Source organism: Ceratotherium simum, chromosome 24, assembly GCF_057802395.1.
Source record: "Ceratotherium simum simum isolate JZ-2026a chromosome 24, ASM5780239v1, whole genome shotgun sequence".
In the NCBI taxonomy this organism is placed as follows: domain Eukaryota; kingdom Metazoa; phylum Chordata; class Mammalia; order Perissodactyla; family Rhinocerotidae; genus Ceratotherium; species Ceratotherium simum.
This window is the reverse complement of record NC_141923.1, coordinates 35300806-35317263: the sequence shown is the minus strand read 5'-3', so window position 1 is coordinate 35317263 and position 16458 is coordinate 35300806. Positions and strand designations below refer to the sequence as shown.

At 43.8% G+C, this 16458-nt stretch overlaps 1 protein-coding gene across 1 annotated transcript; it reads left to right on the top strand.

Annotated features, from left to right (window-relative positions):
* Positions 1 to 3970: 3970 nt before the first annotated feature.
* RDH12 (retinol dehydrogenase 12) lies at positions 3971 to 14464 on the top strand. Its single transcript, XM_004426271.3, has 7 exons — positions 3971 to 4214; positions 6250 to 6368; positions 6873 to 7028; positions 7712 to 7816; positions 8665 to 8874; positions 10600 to 10789; positions 13635 to 14464. Exons 1-7 carry the CDS (start codon positions 4147 to 4149, stop codon positions 13735 to 13737), a joined length of 951 nt encoding a protein of 316 aa, XP_004426328.1. The 5' UTR covers positions 3971 to 4146; the 3' UTR covers positions 13738 to 14464.
* Positions 14465 to 16458: the final 1994 nt, after the last annotated feature.

Here is a 16458-nt window from a genome sequence, read left to right as displayed (position 1 = left end):
CATGCTGGGGATCTGAGCCCATGAACCAGGGGCACCAAAGCGGAGTGCGCAGAACTTAACCACTATGCCACCAGGCTGGCCCCTAATTTAACTTTTAATAAGCCATAGGTTATAAGTTCACAAGGTACAAAAGAGTACATTCAGTGAAAAGTACTCCTTTTGCCTCCTCCGCCTCTTCCTGTTCCCCCCGCCTCCTAGAGGCAACCATTGTTGTCCATTTTTTGATATCTTTTCTGAGATCGTCCATGCATATACGATATACCCCCCCCATCTGCATGACATATGTTCCAAGACCCCCAGTGGATGCCTGAAACTGCAGATAGTAGCGAACTTGATATATACTATGTTTTCTCCTGTATATACATATTTGAGATGCAACAGCAAAACTAGCGTGAATTTCTTTTTCCTTCTTCACAATTTCATGGATAGAAAATTAATTCTTACTGTATATCATAGCAGCCTCAGCATATGATTTTTTTTCTTTCCTTATTAAGTGGAAAACTTTCACCTTTTCACTTAAAGGAAGCACTTTATGGCTTCCCTTTGGCATACCCAAATTGCCAGCATCACTACTCATGCGCTGTGGGGCCATTATTAAGTAAAATAACGATTACTTGAACACAAGCACTGCGATACCACTGCAGTCAATCTGATAAATGAATTCGCTATTAAGTGACTAACGTGGCGGAGTGGGTAATTTATACAGCATGGATACACTGGACAAAGGGATGATTCACGTCACCGGCGGGAGGGAGTGGGATGGTGCGAGATTTCATCATGCTCCTCAGAACAGCGAGCAAGTTAAAACTTATGAATTGTTTATTTCTGGAATTTTCTATTTAATATTTTCAGACCACAGTTGACCATGTTTAAGTGAAACCGTGGAAAGTGAAACTGCGGATAAAGGGGACTACAGTACGAACAAATATATCCATATACTCCCTCCTTTTTTTAAACAAATGGTAGCATATTATAAACACTCTTTTGCTCCTTGCTTTTCCCCTAATATGTCTCAAAGATTGTTCCATATCAATATGTTAAAAAAAGTATTTATTCTTTTTTACAGCTGTATAGTATCCATTGCATGGCTGTACTATTGATGGACATTTAGAAGGTTTCCAAACTTTTGCTATTACACACAATGCTGCAATGACAGCCTTATAAATACATGAAATGGAATGTCTAGGTCAAAGGGTACATAATTTGCTTTGTTAAATGTTACCACACTTCTCTCTGGAGGCTGTAACCATCAACTTTCCCACCAGCAGTGTATCATTATTTCTTCACAGTCATCAGTGGACCATGTTATAATCTTTTTGATCTTTCCCAATCTGATAACTGAAAAGTGGCTCCCACTGCAATTTTAATTTGCATCTCTTATTATGAGTGAGGTTGAAGAGCCACTTGTATTTCCTTTTCTGTAAATTGTTATTTCAGTTGGGTTGTTTATTCTTTTTCTTAGTGATTTGTAACAGTTCTTTATATACTAAATATTAGCCTCTAGTCTACAGTACATATAGTGAACATTTCCCCCAAGTTTCTCTTTTGTCTTGCCTTGTGTGTGGTGGTTTTTGTCATGAAGATTTTTTTTGTACTTTTTTTTTTCAATTTCTGGGTTTCCTATCTTATTAGAAAGTTCTTACCACTCTAAAATTATTTTAAAATTTGTCTAATGGTTCTTCTTAATACTTTAATGGTTCCATTTTTCATATTTGTATCTTTGATCTATTTGAAATTTTGGCATAAAGAGTAAGGTAAGAAGCAAGTTTACTTTTTCTCAACTGGATACCTAGGTATTATAATACCTTATTGAATAATCCATCTTCCCAACTCCCACACTGATTTGAAGTAGTGTTTTTATCATATCTAAATTTCCATATGTATTTGGGTCTATTTCTTGGCTTTCCATTCTGTTCTATTGATTTGTCTGTCTATTCACCTTCCTATACCACACTATTTAAATTATCATAGCTCTGTAACATAGTTTCACATTTGGTAGGACTAATCAATCACCTGATGGTGGTCTTTGTATTATAATATTTAACATGTTTTTAGCAAACTATTTGTGTATTTCCATAATTATAGATGCCTTATGTTCCTTATAATATCTTCTCTTTGCTGCTCCAGAGCCCTACATGGTTTTCTTTAGGGCTCTCTGCCTCCCAGACAAACTCAAGATAAGTTGAGTATCATCTCCACAAATGCAGGGGATCTTGGTTTTGATTCGGTAGCAATGGGGAGCCCAGAGACATTAGTAGAAAGACACCCAGATTTGAGGTTATTAAATGTACTTTCCCTTGCATGGTATGACATTGTGTCTGTATCTCTGGCTGACCTGAGCCCTGATTACATGGGGTGGGGAGGACTCTAAGCATAAAACACCCGCAGATCTTGTTTTCACATATAATCTATGTGGTGTTGCAGGCCCGGTGTCACTAGGCATGAGGGAAAAAGACTCTGTCCAATCAGCAGGGCCATGTTGGCCCAGTGGACATCAACTTCTAGGAGACAGACATTGGGGAGCACCAGTAGCAAGATCTCCTCAGGGGCTTCTGGTCCTTTGAGGTCTCTGCAGTGACATCGCTGCAGTAAACTGAAGCCAGAGCTAGAGAAGTGGGAAGAGATGGGAGAAACAACCTTGGAGTCAAGAGAGATTCCCCTTGGGAATTATCTGATCACTCCTTGTTCTGTTCATCAGGTCCATGAGATTCCGAAGGGGCAGGAACTGTGTCTTTGGAGTACTTGGCACAATGCCTAGCACCAAGAAGTTCTCAGGAGGTATACCTTAAAGAATGGATGAGTCAATGAATGAGGGAGTGAGCACCTGCCTCCCACAAGAGTCTTCTTTCATCACACATGTCTTCTTGGAGCCCCCTCTAGCTTTACAGGAAGGAGCAGAATTGAGCCATGACTCTTGGGGTCCTGTCTTGATTTCGTGCCCGTCGTCCTCTCCAGAAGAGAAATGCTCAGTGAGCAAGGGCTGTGAACTCTACTTATCCTCCTCCCATCCCCTCACACACCTCCAGAGGGCTCTGAGAGTTTCTGCTAGCTTTTTTTCTTGTATTTCCCTCATCTTTAATAGCATTCAACTGAAACGTCACCCTCATTCATTACCTCTCTCTTTTCTACACCAAACCCTCGAGTAAAGCAAGTCAGATAGCGAGGGAGAGAGGAATCAATACAGCTAATCATAACAGCTAACTCTCATGCAGTGTTTACTATGTGCTAGTTTCTGTCTCAAATTTTCTACCTAATTAATTAATTTAATACTCAAAACAAGTAGGTCTATATTTTTATCACGCCCATTGTACAAGTGAGGAAACTGAGTCAACAGAAAGGTTTAGTAACTTGCCCAAGACCATGGAGCTTGTAAGTAGATCCCCTGGGATTTGAACCAGGAAGTCCACTCTATAGCCCATGCATGGAGACACTGTACTGTTTCCTTGGCACGTACATGTGTGTGTTATCTTCGTTGAAGTGTAACATTAAACTCTGAAATGTGCACAAATCAAGTGGATGACTCAATGAATTTTCACAAAGTGAGCATACCTGTGTAACCAGCACCCACCTCAAAGAACAGAACACCACCAGCCCCCCAGGATTTCCAACATGCCCCCTCCCAGTCTCTACCCTTCCCCACCAAAGGAAACCACCCTCCTGGCTTCTCTCACCATTCTTCTAGGGGTTTCTTCCTAGTCTATTTTAATTACACAAGTATTTCAAGTATCATGGTGTCTTTTGCTAAAGTTAAAAATATTCTATCCTGCATGAGGAGAGGTGGGGGGGGTGGGATGGGGGAACACATTCTCTAGATAAGCAATAATTGAGGGTGGGAGAGTTGGGGGCAGTTTTTCCATTTCCTCTCATTCTCTTTGCCAGTAAGTGTGAGGTTCTTCTCTTTCTCCCGTCCTCCTCCCCCAGGACTACATCTCCCAGCAGGCTGTGCTCTGACAGCTCTCGGATTTAAATAGGATTCTGGGCTATGCTTACAGCTAGGCTGTTGCTGAGCTCCCTGGAGAGAGAGGAGCTAGAGGAGGGAGAAGAAGCGAGAAGCAGCCAAGAGTTGGAGCCAGACCAGGAGCCTGAGCCAGAGCTGGAGTCGAAGTTGCTTTTGCTAAAGCAGCAGCAACTAAAGAAGTTGAAAAGATGCTGGTTATCTTGGGACTGCTCACCTCCTTCCTTTCTTTCCTGTATCTGACAGCTCCATCCATCAGGTTTGTCTTAATTCAGTAACTCATATGATATTTTACAAAGCCCTGAATTGGGAGCCACGGAGCTTGGAAGCAGGTGAGTTCTTAGCTGCTGAAAGAAGAGAAAGGGATGGAGGTCAAGCGAGAGAAAGTCAGGGCAGAAAAGGCAGGAAGGAAGGAGGTAGTTATGGAAACCATGGTGCAAAATGAGAAGGCAGCACCTGGGGCTGAGAGAAGGGGCTGGTTTGAGGTCTGATGCTAGTGGAAGGCTGAGTGGATGACTCTGTTAAGTAGGTTGACAGACAACTTAGGTGGGAGTCCTTGCTCTGTCACTCTATTCCCTTGGGTTTCTCTGAAGGTCTCTCTTTCTTTACTGTTCATTATCAAGGTGGTCCTGCTGGGTTACCATGGGTGGTCATTGCCCAGGGACTCATTGTTAAGTACCAGGCATTTGGGGAAGGAAACAGACTCTCTTCCCTTCGAGACTACCCTCAACTAGTGTTTTGGGATGGTTCTTTTGCCGTGAGATTTCTGGAGATGTCAAAGAAATGTGTGTTCTGAGTATAGAATTTTAAAATTACTGATGATAAAGAAGGTTAAATGGACATATTAGGGACAGAGTGTTGTGCTAGGTCCTGGCGTAGACACCTGGGTTCAAATTCCATTTTTACCACCATTAGCAAGTGACTTGAACATCTTTGAGCCTCAGCTTTCTCCACTGTAATATGGAAGATGTAACAGAATGGCTGAGAGGATTAAAATAAATTCCCTGTGGAAAGTGCTAGTCTAGTGCCTGGAAGTCGGATGGTGCTCAGGGAATGTTAGTTCTGCTCCCCTCCCGTCCTGTTTTTTGGAACTTGTAAAGTCAACTTTATGTGAAAGGATGCTCTCTGCACAGAGGTCTGAACATGGGAGGTTTTCTCTCCATGCACTGATGGCTAGAGAACTCTCAGTAGGATGGCAGAGCCTCTGAAGATGCTGGCTCGCTAAAGCTGGAGAGGAGCCCAAGAGCCGTATTGTATACGGGACCCCTGGAGGTACTGTTCATCACTTACTCACCGTTGCTGCTTATTGAAGACCTAGGGCTCAGGACCACTGATTCCACTAATGCTCGTCACCCCTATTTTCGTGAGGAAGATTGGCCTTGTGCTAACATCTGTTGCCAATCTTCCTCTTTTTTTTTTTTCTTTCTTTTTTCTCACCAAAGCCCCAGTACATAGTTGTGTATCATAGTTGTAGAGTTGTGGCTCTTCTATGTGGGATGCCACCTCAGCATGTCTTGATGAGTGGCGATTAGGTCCGTGCCCAGGATCCTACCGGTGAACCCCGGGCCGCCGAAACTGAACCCGTGAACTTAACCACTTCGCAACCAGGCCAGCCCCACTCATGTTTTTAATGCAGGCTAGAAGAGGTAGCTGTCCTCTGGAAACCTCTAGAGATAAGAGCTAGACATCTTTGTTGTCTAACAAGGTCTCCATTGGCCCTGGCTCAAAGAGCACTTAATCTGTTTGTCCAGATGATCATTTGTAGCTTCTGGGCACATGACCTTCCAACCTGATCAGGGGAGCCAGAGACTCCCTTACCCACTGGGAAAATGTTGTCCCCTGAAGATTAGCTTCTTTTTTTCTTTTTTTTTTTTTTTTTGTGAGGAAGATCAGCCCTGAGCTAACATCTGTGCTAATCCTCCTCTTTTTGCTGAGGAAGACCGGCTCTGAGCTAACATCTATTGCCAATCCTCCTCCTTTTTTTTCCCCAGAGCCCCAGCAGATAGTTGTATGTCATAGTTGCACATCCTTCTAGTTGCTGTATGTGGGACGCAGCCTCAGCATGGCCGGAGAAGCGGTGCGTCTGTGTGCGCCAGGGATCCGAACCCTGGGCCGCCAGTAGCGGAGCGTGCGCACTTAACCGCTAAGCCACCGGGCCGGCCCAAGATTAGCTTCTTTAGGTCTTCTGACAACAACTGAAAGAAATCCCTCTTTGAGGCTGAATGGATTTTATGGATCTCAGTCTGGGATTGGGAAGGATGGTGCATGAATGCGTTTGTTTCCCTTGCCTATAGGAAGTTCTTTGCTGGTGGGGTTTGTAGAACAAATGTGCAGCTTCCCGGGAAGGTAGTGGTGATCACTGGCGCCAACACGGGCATCGGCAAGGAGACGGCCAGAGAGCTCGCTCGCAGAGGCAAGTCCTTCCACTTCCGTGTCCACAGGGCAGCGCCTCCTGCCTTTCTCACTGGAGGTTCTGCCCACATTTCCTTGTCCTTCCCCTTGGGCTTGGAGGCTCTAACAAGGAATTCAAGAAGCCTGGGATTCAAGTCCACCTCTGACACCAACTTACTCTGTGGCTTTAAACAACCCTTCCTTCCTCCCTCTCTGCTCCTTCCCTATTACATAAAGTAAGGAAAACAATGATGTCTGTGTAATATTGGTCCAGTCAGTGGTTCTGAAAGGAGATACTAAGCAACATTAAATATCAAAGTGTAAAAACCAGTGTTCCCAGCCTGGGATTAAGCCACAGCAAGGAGACTGAGCAGTACTACTTGTGAGAACGCTGAAGGGGCAGTATAGCCACTCACTGCTTAGGGGTGGCTGGGAGGAGGCTCTGTCCACCAGTCCCAAGCTCACTTACTATACTGTTATTCAGTCTAGGATCTAAACACATTGCTTCTCTTTGTTTTGGCTCCAGGAGCCCGAGTATACATTGCCTGCCGGGATGTACTGAAGGGGGAGTCTGCCGCCAGTGAAATTCGAGCTGATACAAAGAACTCTCAAGTGCTGGTACGGAAACTGGACCTATCCGATACCAGATCCATCCGAGCCTTTGCTGAGGGCTTTCTGGCAGGTGAGGCCCTGGCGGGTAGCTAGAAAAGCAGGCGCTTGGTGTGAGAGTGGCTGCTCCACCCTGGACGATCTCTGAGCCTTACATCAGAACCATCATCCATCCCAGTGGACAGGTTCTGCCACATCAGCCAGCAGGGCAGGGAATTGGCAAGAGGATGGCAGGTGGACAAGCTTGGCAGGATCCTTATCGTCTTTTTGCCTCAGCAGTGGGAATGTTGGAGGTGTCAGCTCCCTGTCTGGGCTTGTACCTCGGCATCAAGGTGTGGCCCTGATGCCACTCTCTTCTTTCATCCTGAAAATCAACCTTCTGTGGCCACATGCAGTAAAATGAGGTTGTGCTGCTGCCAAAATTCTGCATCTTGGAAAATGACCAGCTTCTAGCAAGGACTATGAAATCCATGGGGGACAGGGACCGTGTCTATCTTGTTTTACCACTGTATGCCCAGTGCTCAGCAGAGTGGGCCTGGCCCAGAGTCGTTACTTGGTGCACATTTGCTGCATGAATGGATAAATAAATGAATGGTGTCCAGGAAGATATCAGTAACTAAAATTATAAACCTAATGACAGTGGTTACTGAATATCACCGAGATACGTCCAAAGGCAAGGAGCAAATTCTCAGGACTGCGACAGGCAGCTAGCAGACTCCTTTGTAACTACAGGGTCTCCTTGGTTTTGCCCTATAGAGGAAAAGCAGCTCCATATTCTGATCAACAATGCAGGAGTGATGATGTGTCCATATTCCAAGACAGCTGACGGCTTTGAAACCCACCTGGGAGTCAACCACCTGGGTAAGTGTCTTTGAGTGACTGAAAAGCAAGGCATACCCCATCTTGTTCTCTGTGGAGAAATGACCCTATACCAGTGCTGAGAAGCTCCAGTGGCCCTCACAGAACCCAGAATTCCAATAAGTTAGACATATTGGTTTTTTGTTCACTATCCCTCTCCTGACCAGTACAAAAAGGTGAGATCCTTCTACTCAGACCATTAAGAAACCTCAAAACTTGGGAGATATCAGGAAGAATAATGTCCTTCTTAGATGGGGCTGAGGTAGTGCAAGGCTTGCCAAGCAGGGCCAAGTGTAGGGGGTTCCGGAGTCTGCGTTTGGCTGGAGGGGTCACATCTATAACTGAGGGCCAAGCAAGCCAAGCATTGGTCCATGGAGGAGGCAGTTCTTGAGGACTTGAGGTATGAGAGTCTGGGGTTCAGAGTCCAAGGTGATGGCTCTAGTGAGGAGACCATGGGACATGACCTCTGATCCTAGGCAAATGTTATTTTTCCTAACTATTCCATCCTTCCTTCTGTATATGAGTGTACCTGGCCCCACAGTTGTGTGATCATGGCCAGAGGGGGGTTGGAAGCCAGCAGGTGGCGTTTCTCCTGACTAGGGTAAGGGCAGAGGTACAAATACGTACAGATTAAGTCTATATTCCCTTACCTATCGTCTAGCTCTGCCCTTGCCTTGAGGAATCCACTAACTCAGACCGACAGACCTTTAACACTGAGTTACAATTGGCATCAAAATTTGTTCACATCCAGAAGATAGTGAGCTAATGCTGAAGTCCTGTCATCGGCTCCCACACCCTGAGTCTGGGCTGCCACTGCACTCTTCAATCTCCCCTGCTGGCTCTCCTCGCAGGCCACTTCCTTCTCACTTACTTGCTCCTGGAGCGGCTGAAGGAGTCTGCTCCTGCACGGGTGGTGAACCTGTCATCGGTGGTCCACCACGCTGGCAAGATTCGCTTCCACGACCTCCAGAGTGAGAAGCACTACAGCCGGGGTTTTGCTTATTGCCACAGCAAGCTGGCCAATGTGCTTTTTACTCGTGAGCTGGCCAAGAGGCTCCAAGGTAAGTCTGGAGAAAGGGCCAGGGTTTAGATAGCAAAAGCATAGTCTTCAGTCCAGATTAGAGATTCACAGAAATTCTGAAGTCAGAATGTCAAACATGCACATTTCAGTGGCAGCTCTGTGCACGAAGGAGAATGAGGTTATAAATAGAATAAAAACAGAGTTCTTACCCTTGGGAAGCTTAAAATTGAACAGTTAGGAATCTATAAGTTACCTTACATTTATGTCACATCATATCTCAATCTATTAACTCATTTGATTTTTCACAACAACCTCTTGCAACAAGCAAAGCAGATGTTATTATTACTATTTTATGGGTCCAAACTGAGGTCCAAAGAAGTGACTGGCCCAAGAATATACGGCAAGTGAAGGAGTCAGGACTGGAACGTGGGTACTCTGCTGTAAATCCAGGGTGCTTTCTTCTGTGTGCCATTAGCTGAGATTCACCCAGGGAGCTGAGCTACAGAGCTGCCACTGCCTGGAGTCAGGGAGTGAGGGCTGGATGTCAGTCCCCTGGGACTGAGTTCTTGTTCTACCACATACTAGCCACATGTGCGTATGGACATGCCCCTTTAACCTCCCCCGAATTCATCCCCTCAGCAGTAAAATGAGGTGGGACCGCTCTTAATCCTATGATTCTGTGCTCCCTTTGAGTTTTCGATGAGCTGCTGGCTTTGACATCTGCAAATCTGGGGGACCATTTGCTACAGTGAATAAGCCAGCATTTTGGAACAATGGTACAGAATATAGAATGTAGAAGAATAAGGTAATCATTAAAAGAAATAATAATAATGACAATAATAATTGAGAGATTTGTGTGCGCCATGTACTATACATGTCTTCATGCATTTACTACAACATTCCTATGAGGTAGGTGCTATTATTTTACCCCACTCTGCAAATGAAGAGATAGGCACAGATACATTAAGAAACTTAACCAAGCAAGTTTCCTAGCTGAGCCAGGATTCAAATCTAGACAGCCTCGCTCCAGAGTCCATGCTCTTTTCTCCACATCAGAGTTCAGATCGTGGCCCTGCAGCCTGCTGGGTATGACCTTAGGCAGTTTACTTAACCTCTCTGTGATCAGAGCTCCATTTCCTCAGCTATAAATGGACATCTTAATATTGCCTACCTCACAAGCCTCTTTGAGAACTAAATGAGATAATGCATGGAAAGCATGTAGCACAGACCCTGCACATAATAAGTACTAAAAATAGTGGAGGCCCCAAGAGTGTCTTGGGGGCATGTTAACCCCCACTATCTCCACCAGCACCGCTCAATCTACAACTCATAAAATGTGCTTGCCTGGCAAATGCAGCTCAAAACAAGGTCCCAGCCTACTACCTTCCAACCAGGTTCTTCCCCTAAGCACCCCCTATAGTAATTCCAAAGATACCACCCTCAGTAATTGATACTACGACTACTACTACATATTGTTGTTTCTATCATTAATACTTAAGCCAGAGAGTAAAGTTGACATTGAAATAGACGGACCTTCAAGCAAGCACTCCTTTTGGAGCATAGAAAGTTGGAAGGCTGTAGATCTTTCCGGAAGACATCTATGACTTACTAGTCAGATTCTACCTGGCTAAGAGTGTCACCTTCGGAAGCCCAGGTTCCATTTCCTGAGTCCCTTCTTCTCACTTGTGCATTTTGCTGCAGGAGATGAGCTGTTTCCCCAGGCTTGCAGTGTGTCCCTGGTCTAACTGTGCTCTCTTTGCCCTAGGCACGGGGGTCACCACCTACGCAGTGCACCCAGGCATCGTCCGCTCTGAGCTGGTCCGGCACTCCTTCCTGCTCTGCCTGCTCTGGCGGCTCTTCTCCCACTTCCTCAAGTCCGCGCGGGAGGGGGCACAGACCAGCCTGCACTGTGCCCTGGCTGAGGGCCTGGAGCCTCTGAGTGGCAAGTACTTCAGGTGCGTGCAGGCAGTGCAGGTTCTCTCCACCAGCTGTGTGCCTGGTGAGGCACAGGGCTCCCTGGGACCCCGAGTGGCCAAGTTCGTGCCTGATAGTGGAACCCAGGTTTGGGTTGGGCCTGGAAACCAAATGCTGTTAGTACTTTTCCAAGGGAACTTACATTAGACACTTGGCAAGAGTTGCTTTTATATACCTGCGTGCCTCGTTTCCAGGTGAGGTTTGTAGCTTTCTGAGAGCTGTTAGAGAATACTGTGCCTGTCAGTTATGCCTTGGAAAGAATATTAACAGAGCCTCTGGGTCCTTTTGCTCCTCCTTGAAGCTTTTGGCTGACTTCTTTCATGAATCCTATAATACCACTTAACGCAACGCACCGGGGCAAGATCACCTCTCTCCGTGTGAACTCTGTCTCCCAGTGCTGCAGGACTGGCACTAGCTGTTGGAAGATAGAGATAGACAGTTCAGTGTTGAGTCTTATCACAAACTCAATGGGCAATCTGAGTTTGGGAGTAAAGAGAAGCTCAGGATTAAATCTCCTTTCCATTCCATGACTTGATCCAGCCCGGTCTGGTCTTCTGTCCCTCTTTGCTTAAGGCTGTTCATTGGTGCACGGTTTATTAAGTGAAGCATTGGGAATTACCTCACTGTCAAACCACAGGGGAATGAATAAATGATAATAGCTAATGTTGCTCAAGCTCTTACAAAGTGTTTGGCACTCTTTAAGTGTTTTACATGTATTAATTCATCTAATCATCATAAGATAGATAATAAGATAGTAAGATGTAAATAATATTGTTATCCCCATTTGACAGATGAGAAAACTGAGGCACAGAATAATTAAGTAACTTGCTCAAGGTCATATAGCTTATAAGCGGTAGACCTGGCTCTAGAGCTGTGCTGTTCAATATGGTTGCCACTAGCCGTATGTGGTTATTGAAATACGGCTAGTCCAAAATGATATGTGCTGTAACTGTAAAATGTACACCAGATTTTGAAGGCAAAGTATGAAAAAAGAAATGTAAAATATCTCATTATTAATTTTTTATATTGATTACGTGCTGAAATGATTTGGCTATATTGGGTCAAACAAAATATATTACTAAAATTAATTTCACCCATTTCTTTTGCTTCCTAAAGTATACTTTAAAAATTTTACTAGAAAATTTTGAATTACATATGTGGCTCACATTTGTGGTTTGCATCATATTTCTATTAGACAATGCTACCCTAAGAGTCTGGGTGTTTAACATCACTGCCTTAAATATGTGATAAAATATTAGACAATCACTAAATATTTTCAAATAATATTTAATTAACAGGAAAATGTTGGTGATATAATATTGCGAGAAAAAAACAATATAGAACTATATAATTATTCATTGTAAATACATAGAAAACAGTCTGGAAGGATACACAGCAAACCATAAGTCGTAGTCACTTCCAGGGAGTTTGAGGAAGAGTCAGGGGGAGTGTGAAGGAGGATTTTAACCTTTTACCCAAGGTATTTCTTTATTATTTAAAAAAATTTGAAGATCATATATTTATTTATTACATATACAACTAAAATATACGTTTTTTGTTTTTTTTTTTTGCTGAGAAAGATTCGCCCTGAGCTAATATCTGTGCCAATCTTCCCCTATTTTGTATGTGGGTCACCGCCACAGCATGGCCACCGATGAGTGGTGTAGGTCTGCGCCCAGGAACCGAACCCGGGCTGCCAAAGCAGTGTGCGGCGAACTTAACCACTAGGCCATAGGGCTGGCCCCTAAAATATACATTTTTAACAAAAGAAAGATATCCTCCCCAAACTAGATAAAGTATGATCCCAGTTTTGTATAAAAGAAAGAGAGAAAGACTATACATCTATTTTTACACAAAGCACACAAGAGTGTAAGGAAAAGTAATTAAATAATAGACTTTCCTTTTTGACAGTACTGCATTTTCCAAGTGTTGTACAGGACTTTTATAATTAGAAAAAAATACTACTTAAAGAAAAACACGGGGCCGGCCCAGTGGCACAAGCGGTTAAGTGAGCACTCTCCGCTGCGGTGGCCCGGGGTTCACCGGTTCGGATCCAGGGCGCGCACCAATGCACTGCTTGTCGAGCCATGCTGTGGTGGCGTCCCATATAAAGTAGAGGAAGATGGGCATGAATGTTAGCTCAGGGCCAGTCTTCCTCAGAAAAAAGAGGAGGATTGGCATTAGATGTTAGCTCAGGGCTGATCTTCCTCACAATAAAAAAAGAAAAACACCATGAGCACTGTGTTCTGCCCATACCCCCTCATCCATCTAGCCCCCAAGCCTCTGCTGCCCCCAAAACAAAAGAAAACAGGGGTGCTTAGTCTAGGGTTCATGGGGCACAGGTGGGTCTGTGGATAGAATTCAAGGGGTCTGTGAACTTAGATGGGAAGATTATTTCGTCTTTAATTTCAGTGATCTCCATGTGAAATTTGGCATTTCCTTCGATTATGACTGTAGACAATGAACTGCAGGAGTAGTTGTGATACCTGTGACTTTGTCACCAATAAAACTATAAATATTTTCTTGTCACATTTCGTTGTTGCAGATATCTCAGAATGTCACTTCTGCTTGCCACTACTTTGAAATCCAGTGGTTATTAGACCCAGTGCTAGCCCTTGTTATAGAAAACATTAATAAAGAAGCATATGAATTACTATATCATGAATTTGTTCTTAAAATATTTTAAAAATGCATTTCAATACAATTAGTTTTTTTCATCCAACGTATTTTATACATTTAGAAATCTATTCTGAGAAAGAGCCCATAAACTTTTCCAGACTGCCAATTTTCACTCCTGGATGTTCACACTCTTTCTCTGCCCTCCAGTGACTGCAAGAGGACCTGGGTGTCTCCAAGCGCCCGAAATAACAAAACAGCTGAGCGTTTGTGGAATGTCAGCTGTGAGCTTCTAGGGATCCAGTGGGAGTAGAGCTGGTGGAAGAGCCATAGCTTTATCAGGCCCAGTCCACACCATAAAGAAAGCAGACGAAGAAGAAGGCCCACCCTGAAAGAGTGTTCTCCTGGCTGACTGCTGTTGCAAATCCTGCCCTGCTCTGGTTCTCTTGACCCTTCTAGAAATCTTTACACACCCAACCCTCTGGTGAGGCTGGCTCATGGCATGAGACAGTCACTCTTAGCATTCTTCTCCAAGACTTGCAGAGTCGGCTGCCCACTAGGGCCAGGAGGACTGGGCAGATGCCAGGCTGGGCATTGGGATGGCAGAAGAGCCTGGGAAATTGGGTCAATTTCCTCAACAATACCAGAAATGCCAGCCAGCATGCTCAGCTGAGGAGACAGCAACATCAGCATTACATATTTTCAGAGACTATAGACTGAAACTCTCGACTGATCTCTTTCCTCTGTGAAATGCTAGTCACTGCTCTAAAGTCTGGACCAACTCAGGATTCTTGGCTTAACCTTGGCCAACTTTGGTTCCTTCTGCTGAGCATCCTGGAGCTACTGTGTGAAGCCGGACCTTCGCATTTTCTTTTTCCAATTCTTTTTTAAAAATTAAAAAAAATTTTTTTTCTAGCTTTGTTGAGATATAATTGACATATACTATGTGAGCTTAGACCTTCTCATTTTCAAACATGTAGATGGTTTCTTTTTCTAAAGAGTTCTCCTTATGTCAATTTTTAGAGAAAATAAAGACTGTACACTCATCTTATTGCCTTTTTAATTTTCTCAGAGTAGCAAGGGAGAGATGGAACAGAGTGGGGAAGCCAACCTTCTAGTTTACTGAGTAGTATCTCATCCTACCCACCCACCCATAACCTTCTTATAATATTACATCTGGGTGCAAAATAAGATGATTCAGTTGAGTATTTTCTCAAGTTTCTTCCAGTTCTCACATTTTATCATCTAAGAAGTGACAGGAGAGACTTAAATTACACAGATGCTGAGCTCCACTATAGAGTAAGTCCAGAAGTAGTATAAGACTTCATTTAATCTGATATATAGATGCAGGAACACCAAGCCTTAATACACCCTCTACCTAAAATCATAGCTCTTCTCTCTCTTGGCCCCCTTGCTCTCCTATGCTGCAGCCCCAGGTGATCTGCTTCTTGCCTCACGTGCAGAAGGTCACCAAGAAGAGGCACGCTGATGTGCCTAATCTTTCAGCCAACTGACCCAAGAAGTCATCTTACTGGTTCCAGTTCTAAAGCATCCAAAAGGCATGCTGTGATGAGAATGCCCTTTCCTTCCATAGCAAGTAGACTTTAAAAAAAAAAAACCTCTTTATTATGGAAATTTCCAAATAGACAAAAGTAGACTAATAGTATTGTGAATCCCCATGTATTTACCTGTCATCCAGCTTTAAGATGGTTATCATTTTGTCCATATTGCTTCACCTATTTCCCCTGTAGGGGACGACGACTATCCTCTACCCACTCTGGGTCCTTTCTGGCTGGGCTACAAATGAAATTGACATGGGACCGAATAGCAGGAGAAAATCAAAAAAAGCTTTATAACATGTATACATGGGAGAGACCAGGGAAACTGAGAAACTTGACAAATGGTGGAGGTTCTCATCATAAATAGCATATTCAGGTAAAGACAAAGGAGGATGTTCAGGGTGGGGGGAGTCAGCTATGGGAGATTACCAGAAAAGCACAGTAAACAAGAGTATGCAGATTTAAGTCCTCGGCTTTCGCGTTGATAAAAGTTTCTAGAGATAAGGTCATCACTCCTTCTTCCCAGTACAGAGAGGGAGATACCTTTATAAATGGAGATTTCCCTTACCAATGTAAATGTCTCTTACAAAGGATAACTTCTACTTTTACTTGGTTTTCAGAGCTTTGATAAGAATGGGCTTAGCAATGACCCTCCCAGTCTATCCATACCCAGCGTTATCCATGGTGATGGCCGGTCCTGGGGACAGGCCTTCTATCATAAGTCCTTTTAGACAGTTAGTGCGAGATGGGGGAGGTCAACATTTCTTTCAGAGAAAATAATAAAGGTAAAGAGACATATTTTGAGGTGGCCAATTCTGATCCCCCACACCCCATGACACTTTTTTGGGGGTGGCGTGGGATATCCTAAAGGAAATTCCAGACATCATACATTCACCTGTAAGTACTTTAATATGTGCATCTAAATGAAAACATTTGTTTTTTATAAGACAACAATACCATTATCACTCCTAACAACATTAATAATTCCTTAATATCATTTAATACCTGAGATTTGTTTCTCTGTGTTAAAGAACAAAGATTCAACTGAGTAAATTTAAATCTAATGGGCTTTATTAAACAATTCACAAATTGGGCAGCATCCCATCCAGCAAACAGGAGCTGCAAGGAGTTGTATGAAATGGAAGATTTTTATAGGCAGAAAGAGGGCGGGACAAAGAAGTTAAAAGAGCGGATTATTTCAGGCAAGGTCACCTTCCCTTAGGGGGAAAGGCAGGGAGTCTTATCAGGCAGATTACCTCACTAGTGTTGATCAAAAAATTCCAGATCGATTGGTTTAAAGTTCCACTTCTGGGAGAGGTTGCAAGTGCGATTAGGTTAGGTATTAAGTCTTGGTGGGGCTTAGCATAAGTGACTCCATTTTGAGCCTGTTGTTTCTTTTTAACACCTGGTTATCTCACAAATGGATTTTTACTGTTGGTTTGTTCAAATCAGTGAGAGAGAAATGGTCCTTCTGA

What these genes read in the sequence shown, in the direction of transcription:
- RDH12 (XM_004426271.3), top strand. Translation starts at nt 4,147, where the DNA reads ATGCTGGTTATCTTGGGACTGCTCACCTCCTTCCTTTCTTTCCTGTAT. An exon ending in CAGAGAGCTCGCTCGCAGAG is followed by an intron (nt 6,369 to 6,872) that starts GCAAGTCCTTCC and finishes TTTTGGCTCCAG; the next exon opens with GAGCCCGAGTATACATTGCC. An exon ending in TGCTGAGGGCTTTCTGGCAG is followed by an intron (nt 7,029 to 7,711) that starts GTGAGGCCCTGG and finishes TTTGCCCTATAG; the next exon opens with AGGAAAAGCAGCTCCATATT.